This window comes from Tigriopus californicus, chromosome 3, assembly GCF_007210705.1.
Source record: "Tigriopus californicus strain San Diego chromosome 3, Tcal_SD_v2.1, whole genome shotgun sequence".
NCBI lineage: Eukaryota > Metazoa > Arthropoda > Copepoda > Harpacticoida > Harpacticidae > Tigriopus > Tigriopus californicus.
The window spans coordinates 614,688-625,242 of NC_081442.1; the positions used below are offsets into that span (position 1 = coordinate 614,688).

At 40.1% G+C, this 10,555-nt stretch overlaps 3 protein-coding genes across 10 annotated transcripts in view; 1 reads left to right on the forward strand and 2 right to left on the reverse strand.

Annotated features, from left to right (window-relative positions):
• The first annotated feature begins 1,522 nt into the window (after nucleotides 1-1,522).
• Nucleotides 1,523-3,448, forward strand: LOC131878338 (pickpocket protein 28-like). 6 transcript variants are annotated; one of them, XR_009373005.1, is made up of 5 exons: nucleotides 1,524-1,861; nucleotides 2,107-2,253; nucleotides 2,333-2,465; nucleotides 2,566-2,773; nucleotides 2,858-3,448. XR_009373005.1 is itself a non-coding variant. In XM_059224288.1 (5 exons), the coding sequence occupies exons 1-5, from the start codon at nucleotides 1,801-1,803 to the stop codon at nucleotides 2,873-2,875; spliced, it is 483 nt and encodes a 160-aa protein (XP_059080271.1). In that variant the 5' UTR covers nucleotides 1,524-1,800; the 3' UTR covers nucleotides 2,876-3,448. The 6 variants fall into 6 exon arrangements, 4 of the variants coding, with proteins under 4 accessions (XP_059080270.1, XP_059080272.1, XP_059080271.1 ...); XM_059224288.1 differs by having other exon boundaries at nucleotides 2,650-2,773; XR_009373006.1 differs by having other exon boundaries at nucleotides 1,525-1,861; nucleotides 2,612-2,773.
• Nucleotides 3,304-6,959, reverse strand: LOC131878332 (transmembrane protein 41B-like). The gene is made up of 8 exons (XM_059224278.1): nucleotides 5,908-6,959; nucleotides 4,672-4,768; nucleotides 4,375-4,491; nucleotides 4,155-4,315; nucleotides 3,932-4,055; nucleotides 3,745-3,860; nucleotides 3,572-3,680; nucleotides 3,304-3,449 (listed from the first exon to the last, which is right to left on the reverse strand). The coding sequence occupies exons 1-8, from the start codon at nucleotides 6,135-6,137 to the stop codon at nucleotides 3,408-3,410; spliced, it is 996 nt and encodes a 331-aa protein (XP_059080261.1). The 5' UTR covers nucleotides 6,138-6,959; the 3' UTR covers nucleotides 3,304-3,407.
• A 678-nt stretch (nucleotides 6,960-7,637) lies between these two features.
• LOC131878329 (transmembrane protein 41B-like) overlaps nucleotides 7,638-10,555 on the reverse strand; it is an 8,272-nt gene continuing 5,354 nt past the window's right edge. For 2 of the 3 annotated variants that reach the window (XM_059224274.1, XM_059224276.1), the window contains one exon: nucleotides 7,638-7,787. In XM_059224274.1, coding sequence (XP_059080257.1) covers nucleotides 7,719-7,787 — 69 coding nt within the window. In that variant the 3' untranslated portion in view covers nucleotides 7,638-7,718. Of the gene's footprint in view, nucleotides 7,788-8,026; nucleotides 8,113-10,555 lie in introns of all 3 variants that reach the window. The other variant, XM_059224275.1, reaches the window with a different exon arrangement.

Below are 10,555 nucleotides of genomic sequence, written 5' to 3' on the forward strand. Positions count from 1 at the left end.
GAAGGGGTTTAATAATGGACTTATAATTTGGAACCATGCAGGGAAAAAAGTTTTTTAAACGCACTCACTGTTCAAGAATGTTTCAGGCATAAGTGTTCCATATACAAGCAGAAAAATGAATGGTAACGTGTACGAGATTTGACATTTAATTCCAAAAAAGGCCCATTTTCTAATTTGCGCGTCTTCATCAAATCTGATCCTTCACGAGCTAAGAAAAGTGATCGCAAAGATTGGTGGTCCCAAAGAAGTGATATTGTTAACAGTCTTAAGCACACCTTCAACATAAGAGGGAAGTCGAAGAAAATACATCTCTCTTTTAATGTTTGAAGAGAGTGAAGATATTCTGTTCGGATAAGAATTGCGCCACTTGGGGATTCTTCTTTGCACTTTCTCTATACGGCCAATATCCCCTGTTAGGAGGGTTCCATACTTTGAGCTTAGTCTACATGAAAAAAGTGAAGAGGAGAATCACAGCCAGTACATCAACAGTTGGGTAGAGACAAGCGATGAAAATCTTGATTACTGCAGAAGATTGGGTGGGTCAGATTGAACAGATCCTGTTTTTGCTCCCGCCGTTGATGACATTTGGACCGGAGCCGGAAAAACGTGCGTGACCGCCAATATTCAGAAGGGATGTCAGGCCAAGGACAGTAGGGTGTTAGTACGTCCTTGACCGAGAAGGACAACTTGTGTCCGGACGTCACCTCCGGAAAGGTCAGGTTCCCAACATTGGGACACTAACCTGGCCAGCCCGATTTTTGGCTGTAAAAATACCTCCATGCATTTTTGGCATATTGGGGAACGCACAGAAATCGTTTGAGGAATTTGGTGAAGGTGGCATCGGCGGATTTGAGGGCGGATTGGGCGGAAGGCAGTGGAGGAAAATTGGGTTGATGTAGGTCCGGAAGAGTTGAAGAACTATTGGAGAGGGAAGATTCTTAATGGGAAGTCTATTGGAAATGTTTTCGATCCTGGCCCTAGCTTTGACTTTGATGATTTGAGATGGTTGGTGGAGGAAAGTTGGGTTGATGGTGCTTGAGGAGAGATCCACAAAGATTGGACAATTTCATAGAGGAGAGTAACTGCCGAGGTGTTAGAGCGGCTGCTCTGGAAATCAAATTGGAATTTGTGAAGGAGATCCCTATCCTCGGCCAATCCGGAAAAGCGGACAGCTAAAAGGGTGGGTGAATATCATCTTTCAGAAGAGTTGGCCACTGCGATGGCCTCTGAATAAAATTTGCCCGAGTCCACTGATTGTAAGAGATTCCCGTGGATGCGATTCATCCATCCTTCTAGAACTCTTGAACGTTGAGTGTAATGGCAGAACAGCTTCATTGAAATTTTGGAGGAATGAATGCTAAATGTGTTCAATAGTCTTAGTAGCGCTGGAAAAGTGACCGTCCAGGAGATTTGTTTACCTTTCCTTTTTAATATGACGTCATCAGTCAGCTGTAGCTTAAAGGTGCCTATTGCCAAGTCTGGTGTTTCCTTCTGCTGATCATTGGGTCATCCTGGGTTTCTATGTACTCTCCACCCACGCGACCTCTGACGGCCAAATAATCCCTGTCTTGTGCCATTGATCGTGGATATGCATTGTTACTTTCTTGTTACTCGCTCATAATCATACATATTTTGGAAAAAATAATGCTGCTTTGTTAATTCCGTTGTCCTTTTGGGAATATTTCAGACGTGTACAGTACTTCTGCAGTGAGAAGTATAGCCATTGACAAGAGGCAGTGTTTTTGTTATGATGAGAACCCATTGGAGAATTACTTGAACTACTCCCGTCCTAATTGGTTAATGGAATGCTCTCGGAGACTCTTTCTCAAGAAATGCGGCTGCCAACCGTATTTTTACCCAAGTAAGTTTTCACTGGAATCTAAAAACTTCTTTTAAAGGTAAATCGATATGTCGACAAGCTTGGTTCATGTATGTTTACATCTTTTTTGAGCTGCTGGACAGACTTGATAGAAGCAAATAAATTGAGCTTAAAAAATTCTTTGATTTTTGGACATGTAGTAACTTATGAACTGTAACAAAGCTGTGAATTACAAAATGAGATTGGAATGGAAAACGTGTTACATATATAAAACAACAAATTTCCAGTCCGAGGTAAAGACATGAAGGTGTGTGGTATTCACGACGTGGATTGCTCTTTCGATGCCTCGAAAATGGCACAAATGTTGGCCTTCCCGTCATCATCAGTCCAAATCGAGCTCAACGAATTGGGCCTGTTATGCTCCTGTCCTTCGAGTAAGATAAACTTAAATTTAAAAAAGACGCGTATGTGTCCCAATTGAAAAAAAATGGCATCTTTGGATCGAATTTTCAGGTTGCAATGAGGTGATCTACTCTATCGAAACATCCTCAGCCCCTTTTCCAAGCGAAATGGCATACCAAAGCAGCGAAACGATTCAACAAACCGTCGCCAAAGGCAAAGGCAAAGTGGACCTTCGATTCTTACAGTGAGTAAATTCTCCAAACCTGTTATTATTTATAAATCTGTTATTTTCTGATATACGGCAACAAATTAAAGGCTGTTGGAGTCATTTTTTGTCAAATCAGTTTTTTTTCATTGATCCTTTCTGTGGCTTTTGATGTAACATACCAGGCTATATGGTTTGAAAATCTGTTCGGTTAATCTTGAAGATCTCTTGTTGCCTCTGACGTCTTTGTTTTAAAGAGGAGACCTCGTTGGTGCACGTTTTCTTCAAAAACGAATTCATCATCCAGTACAAACGAGATACATTGTACGGTATCAAAGACTTTATCTGTAAGTTTCCATATGCTCTCTCCAATGAACTAAAATTCATTCAAACAAATAGTGCCCCTCATTCTTATCCGCTTCATTATGCAGCCAATATCGGTGGACTAATGGGCCTTTTTATGGGATTCTCGTTGTTGAGTGCCATCAAGATTGTCTACTGGTTCTTGGTGCGATGGTTCATCCTTGTTTTCAGGCGGAAGGAACCTCAGACCAGGAGCACACATCAAATGCATCTCACTGCCAACAAACCAGAATCCGCCATTTCGTGTCTGCATTCAAATCTGGCCATAAAACAGGCTTTTGATGAGTTGTTTGATAAGCGGTGACCTTATGATATATTGTTGTCAATGATCAACATCGATGAATAGAAATCGGAAATTTCAAATCATAAAAATATACCTGTAGATTGAAACATGTCAAAATGGCCTAGAGTAAAAAAACAACGCCATGACCACTGTACTGAAGTCTCAATGTTCGGAAATAACGCTAATAGTGATTGGCACCCGTGCAGGTGCAGAATAAAAAGTAACCAGACAAAAAGGAAAAATTTCTATTTCTCTTCAGATAGTTAATTGATGAGCAAAATGGTTTCAAAAGCGTAAGACAAGTTCTCAGGTACAATATGGTACTAATCTATGCATTAATCAGAAGTGATGATGATTGTCGGCTTCGTTTCCTCGACCTAAAATGAAATTCAAACTTGTTTCATTTAAATGCCATTGAAGGTAAAAAGTAGATGGCAACGATAACCTTTTCCAAAACCTTTTCGAAGTTAAGACTTTACCTCCAAACTCTTCAACTTACCACGACTTCTTGCTCCTCTGTGATCGCATTCGATCTCCCACAACACTTTCCGCACCGTGAAGATTTCAATCGACTGGGGCAGGTTTGACAAAAATTGGCGATCTTGTTCCTGCAAGAATTGAATGCTCACATTGCCATCTGGTTATTTTTGGTCTCGTGCCCTTTTTACAAACCTCTCTCGGATCAGTACTGGTACAACACTCATCAAGGCGAGGACTACAATCACGCCCACTGCCTCCAAGGAAATCACTTCTGACGCCGTACTCAAATGCTGCAACGTTGTTCCGGCCTAATCATAAGAGCAGGGAATTCGTTTTAATCCAAGTACGCATTCTTTAAAGATACCACTTTGACCCTTGCCTGTATCCAGACGCAACAGGGTGGGACAACGCCGATGAAAGTTCCAACCGACAACATGTACAACGGCACTCCAATCACCGATGAGGTCACATTGACAAACCAGTTCGGCACGATTGGCGTGATCCTGACGGGATTGATTTTGTCGAGAGATGGGCATGATTTCACTTTCAACATTTCATGAATGGAATCCAGTTCTCAATTTGGACGATGAGTACTCATTTACCTGAGGAATAAGATGTAGAAGAATAGGTTGTGACGATGGTTTTGGACGGCTTTGGACCATTGAGCAAGTCGATGAGGCATGAACCGGAGTAAAAGGTTCCTCCCTAATAAGTAGCCCAACAAATAACAAAGAGTGGCTCCAACAGTGCAACAACAGCAACTCTGAAATGTAACGTTGGACGGATTATTGAAGTAATCTTAATCTTTTTTTCGGGTCTCACCAAAAGTAAAGCCAAGGGAAATGAAAAAAGGAATCCGGACACCAACGACATCAACATCCCTCCAGGAATACCGAAGCTCATGACGAAGGTGTAGGTTAAAATAACTCCACCTAATACCTTTGGAGAGAATTAAAGCACGATTGAATTACTGGAAACGGCTTTGCTCAAGGTCATCAAAGATGCGATTGCAAGACAAATGGCAAATAAGACTGAACTTGTACGATTCGTAAGTTAAGTTCGTCATTACTGGTTCCATTCTATAGTTCTCATTGAAAAGTGAGCTAAGACAATCCTTACCTGGTAATAGTATTTATCCTTATAATTTGACAGAACAAGCCCAAGTTTCTTCGCTTTATCGAAATCCGTTGGAAATTGTAGATATTGCGACTCCTCCCTGGAAATTGGAACATATGCAATGAACTAAGAACCTTCTTAGCTCTTTAAAAGGCATCAAAAGGAAACATGTTTTCGTACCCTACAATTTCGTTCGGAAAAGACCATACCGAATGGTTGAAACATGATGCTTTTGAGTCATTTTTAGCTAATTATATCAAAATATTACGGATAACTAGTGACCTAGGTCACGTAATCTCCGGAAAACCATGGTATGTTACACGAGTAGTCTATATAGCAATCTACCATGCCTCTTCCCCATTTCATTTGGGCTGTTTGAGGTTGAAAATAAGGGCCCCTAAAAAGTCAAAAATATGAGAACGTCATCGAAACAAAGAAAATAATCCTAAAACTACCCACGAATAAAGATTTCTTTTTCCGATTAGAAATACACACAAGAAGGATCGGAAACTGTAGAAAAGGAGCTGAGTATTGTTATCTAAATCGCTTTGCTTCCTAAAGGCAATTATTTTTTCCTAGTCGAAAGAAGTCGCCAGTGTCTTCCGAAAAATTATTTTTTTAAATCATAGATGTGATGAAACTGAGAATACAATCTAGAATCATTGTTATTCATTGAGCATTTTAAACTGAAGAGCCTAACTCGCTGTTTATTAATCTGTTGCTTCATGTTAAATACAATGGAAGTTAACCAACCGCTTGTTTGTCAACCCGGGTTGATAACAGGTACACAAGACTTCATTTTCATTTGCTTGCAAAAGACAAATTTCATGTGAAATAATAATCGATCACAAATCCGACAAAGAAAGAGACCAACCAAGATTTGTTGACTAAACGGACCCTGGCCTAGTCATGGGAAGACTGCGATAGCGGTTGAGCATGACTTATGTTCAGAGAATATAATCGCTAGATAAATATTCCGTGTTGCCCATTTCATCATTCCATGTCATCACCGCCACAACTTTGGAGTGGTCAGACAGCTTCCCAATTGATCCGGGTGGCTAGCTACGTACATACAATCTACCTTCATTCCACAGAAACCGGTTCTTCTGGAGAGAAATAAATTCAAGTCCTCCATTTAGTTAGTGTGTACATACATTGAGTGCTCTCTCCCTGATATGTATGTTTCATACTATTCCCTATTCCACATCTCTTAAGCTTGGTTCTGAGCGATTCCCTTACTCTGTAAAGCTGGGATAAGTCATGTAGATGGCGATAAGCGAGGCAAATGAGCCAAAGAAGATGACAGCCAGCAAGGTCAGGGCCGTCTTAGTCCTCAACAGATAGCCTTTGGTCTCATACACCTGCAAAACGTCTTCTTCCTCCTCTTCCTGTTCTTCTTCATCATCATCTTGCACATCACTCCGTGAATCTTGAGCGGGAAGCACTTCACTATCAGCATGGACCTCCATCACTTCACTATCAGTCCAACACGTCCAACACCACTTGGTGAGCTAGGGCACTTGTTTGCGATTGACGAGGATTTCATTCAGGTATCATGATCGCTCAATCGAGGCGCTGGACTCATATCAAAGGAAAGCATTTGTCAACTAACACTCAAACTCCCGACTCAAGAGGCACACACCGCCACAGAACACACGATTAAACGTGGATGGAGCAGCTACTAGGCTCATGATGCATCATCATCTACATGCTGTTTTCATGGAGCCAAACAAATCGCTTTCAATGAATGAGCCCACCCCTGCTGAATCTGACAATCTCTTCCTCCAATTCCGTCTTGTGATAGTCTTGATCCTACCTCCACCAACACCACTACTCACAAGAAGGTTGGTTGACTTTAGATTGGAGCTAGCTTGGAATGTCCTGGATATCACAGACGAGCAAAGACTCCTGATCGGCCGTCCTCTTGGTGCCAAAACGATTCGTAACGATTCGTGTAGTGGTTCCGCCAGTCAAATCATAGATGGTCAGCGTGGTGTCCAATCCTTGCTATGGTCCCTCTTTCAGTCAAAAGAACTCAGAACTCATTCAGCGGGCCTGTCCGTACGTCAGTCAGTCGGCCGACCAGCCCAGCAAGCAACCAATGGATTATTTTCTCATTATCGCGGCATCAGGGATCGCGCACGCGTAAACTCAAGTTCAAGGTGGCCTCAAATGATCGGGAATGGGAATAGAGTCGGAAAGAAGAATCGAGTCCCACGCAACGAGTCATTTAGACGGGCAAGGGAAAACATCATGGGCTTGGCGGTCTAACTTGTTTTAGATCAAAACTGGTCATTTCGGTATCTCGCCAACAAGCGCATGGTGTTGAATTGATGTACGTAACTGAAAACTGAAAAATTAGTTTGTTTAATTCAAATTGGTTTTCAGCAAATGGGATGTATGAGGGAGAGCTTACATTTGGATTAAGTACACAACAAAGACGTTTTAATGAAACTTCTTTGAATGATATGAGGATAGGCCAGCGAATTGTTCGAAAAGAAGACGAACTAAAACATTGTAAATCACCAATTTGACTTGAATCATTTGATTGAAAAGCATCAGTCATTTGATATATCTTTTACTAACTTGCAAATTTATATCCGGCACATTTTTGGATCCAGTTTCATACAAGAAAACTATTAATCCCCGGCAAGTTGGTGTATTGTTGTTTCGTTACATCACTAGTTAAGGATCAGGGTGCGGGAAAAATTTTGGTCCAATTGCAAGCAAGGATTGCATTGGTTTCTTGACCCTGTGGTTTTAAAGATGCCATACTGCAAATAAAAAAGAAATACTGATCAAATGAGATCATTTGATCATGTTCACTTTCATTCTGAAAACATTTTTTTCATTATGACAATTTAATGAGCGAGGAATGACCATTCAAATGCTCAAATGCCTCAACACCTTAAATTAAAGATTGAGGCAAAGGTGACAAAGATAAAGATTAAGAACTTAACTAATCGGAGTCGTGGTTTGGAATGATCTTTTTTATTCAAGCTAGTGAAATTGCCTTGGAACAATTAACAGAAATCTACAATCACAAATCGTCACGAGAGAACCGAGTGCTTCATATCGTAAGGAATCTCGTCATCCTCTAATCGAACTTGGACTTCATTCTGAAACGGAAAGCGAAAATCACATTAAAAACCAATTGTGACCAATGCCAATGAACTTTATTGTAGCCTAAGCTTCCCAATATTCAAACCCTCTCATTTAAGCAACCTTTCCAAAACATCGTAAAAATTCTTAAGGACCAAACCAAGTGCTTCTTAGAAGTCGTAAAGCCACAAAATCGTGTGCCATTCACTTTCATTCATTCACCCAAAAGAGGAAGCAAACTAGCCATAAAACTTACAATAACTTTCCTGGGATCAAATTTACTCTACTTTAACGGAGGAGAGCCGAGAAAGCTCCGAGCTCATTGGGAGGAAGTGAGACACGCTGGAATGGGGGGGGGAGTTTTAATACCACACAACGGTTCGTTTTAATAAACCAAATATTTCACTTCATGGCAACCATTTAGGACGGGGTGATACGTAAGCAATTTGTTCCTAGACGGCATTATCCGGATTGTTACAAATAAGGACATGACACAATAAGGACGTAGTAATGGGAGGGGGATTGCACAGAAAATGGAATAGATTCTGAGCGCCAAACGGGTATGAAGTCTAGATTTAAAGATAAACAACAATTCTATCCAATGTCGATACATTGGGGAAAAACGTCAAGGATGAAAAAAGTTTCAACTGCAACAAAGGCAGAACCACAAAATTATCGATGCACTCTTCGGTATGGTAACGTAGACATGAAGCTCTCTTCATTGTAACATGCAAGTCTTGAACCATGGAAATAACCAACTGTTCTTACATAGTATCAATCTGCAAATTTCAATTAAGAACTACAGGCGTTTCAAAAGAAATGGGACTACCACCCAAAGCTCAATGACAATACTTGGATTTGCAGAACAGTGAAGGTGAATCGATTTTTTCGCATTTCCCTCCATGACATCTTCAAATCTTTCTAGTCGTCGACTTAGAGAGATTTTGCTTCACACCCAATTTTAGACAAAAAATCAACCTGCTTTTCAATAAATCCGAAATTTGTAGTAATGAGGAGGACCTCCTTTGAAAAAAAACCTTTGAATTTGAAGTGGTGAAAAAATATGAGGCTGGCATTGTTGTCCTAGGTGTTCTTTCAACTTCATTTGCAACAACTTTGAGCCTCCAGTGGATGATGAACAACACCTCCTGGTCCTCCTGGTCAGTTCTTTCAAACATGATTTTTGACCCATTTGTTTTCTCAAGAGCTGATTTTAAGAAGTACTAATTTTAAAGCAACAAATGATAAAAAGTCATGGGGTCTTTGGTTTGTGAGCAATGGCAATCTCTTAATATGATTCAACATTCAACTAAGTTCAGACACCTTAAATTTGGGGGGGGGCGGTCCATACATTTTGCAATAACCTCCTGTGTGGTCCATGCACCACACAATAACTTTCTTGGCATTCGTTGGCACTATTGATGACATTTTAACATGGTAGCCTTTGATTGACATGGTGTACAATAAAGACAATTAATACATGAATGGGCTTACAAATTTCTTGTCACATTGAACAACTTGTTATAAGTATAATCTATCGCATATCTCATGGGTATGGCATTTTAATCAGAGGCATACAATAGTCCTTTTCATAGAGCGGAGGAAGCGCCCTCTGCTTCGTTCAGGTGGGGACAAACAAATGTAGAAACGAGAGAATGCGCTCAAAAGTGCAACACTTTATCAAGAGATTATTAAATGAGCAATGTATTGCCCAAGTACAAGGACCACTAGGACACAGTGAATAAGCCACCAACTCTTCTGGGACAGTTTCAAATCCTCCATGGCTAAAATTCCGAACAATTATGGTGTGTAAATAAGAATTCTATATACCATATGTTTGGAAACGCACCAACACTTTTGCAATCAACATTTCCAACAAATAGTTTTAGGAAAAGCATATTCACAAGTTTTTGGCGCCTGACTTTAAAATCATTACTTTTGGTAAGCTTTCTTTGAGCTTTTTAGCACAATTTCATGAAAAATATGATGATGAAAAGTCACTGGTACGCTACAAGTATACAATAAATAGCTTTCTGTTTATCCCTATTTGAATGTCAAAAGTGTTTGTAATTTTACCCTCATAGGAATTCAAAAGTCTCTCAGAAAACTTTTACATTTGTATCATACATGATACAAAGTTGTTCAACTAAAAATATCTTGTTAAAGTCAGGCATCTTAGAGCGTTTTCTTGTGTTTCCATGTTGGTTTGTCCGCAACAAGAGGATGGAGAGGAGAAGAAAAAGGACTATAGACTTTGCAATTTCAATATTTGCTCTTTCATTCATATGGGTACTTTCAGAGACGAACGAGACATCGGCTATTATTATCCTTGAGAGTGAGGGGGAAAAAGCAGATGACGTCATTCTATGGAGCAAAACTATAGACATAATGCCCAGCACATCTACACAGTGCATACATTTAATTCATTTATTGCAATGTGCCGGCTTGTTGAAGCAAACAGTACTCTGATATTGAGCCAAGACATTTGTGCGGTGACAGAATTGTACCAAAAAATGACATGCTTTGAGTTTTGCAAGGCAACTTCACTCGATTTTTGAAAATCCAATAAATGAATTCAAGGGGATCACAAAAAATCACGATAATCTGGCTACAAGGGCGCTTTTTTATGATGCTTATGCGTTCAGAGAAGCTATTCTCCCTCTATTCTCCGGATTAGCTCGCCTGAGGACTTTCATGTCTGAATCTGTACATGAATCCAAGAAAAAAAATCTATCAATTCATAAAATGCATCAATGGCAAAGGTCTAATACATAAACAAGTGGAA

What these genes read in the sequence shown, in the direction of transcription:
- LOC131878338 (XM_059224286.1), top strand. Translation starts at nt 1,801, where the DNA reads ATGGAATGCTCTCGGAGACTCTTTCTCAAGAAATGCGGCTGCCAACCG. An exon ending in CCAACCGTATTTTTACCCAA is followed by an intron (nt 1,862 to 2,106) that starts GTAAGTTTTCAC and finishes ACAAATTTCCAG; the next exon opens with TCCGAGGTAAAGACATGAAG. An exon ending in GTTATGCTCCTGTCCTTCGA is followed by an intron (nt 2,254 to 2,332) that starts GTAAGATAAACT and finishes TCGAATTTTCAG; the next exon opens with GTTGCAATGAGGTGATCTAC.
- LOC131878332 (XM_059224278.1), bottom strand. Translation starts at nt 6,137, where the DNA reads ATGGAGGTCCATGCTGATAGTGAAGTGCTTCCCGCTCAAGATTCACGG. An exon ending in CCAGTACTGATCCGAGAGAG is followed by an intron (nt 3,681 to 3,744) that starts GTTTGTAAAAAG and finishes CAATTCTTGCAG; the next exon opens with GAACAAGATCGCCAATTTTT. An exon ending in CAGAGGAGCAAGAAGTCGTG is followed by an intron (nt 3,450 to 3,571) that starts GTAAGTTGAAGA and finishes ATTTCATTTTAG; the next exon opens with GTCGAGGAAACGAAGCCGAC.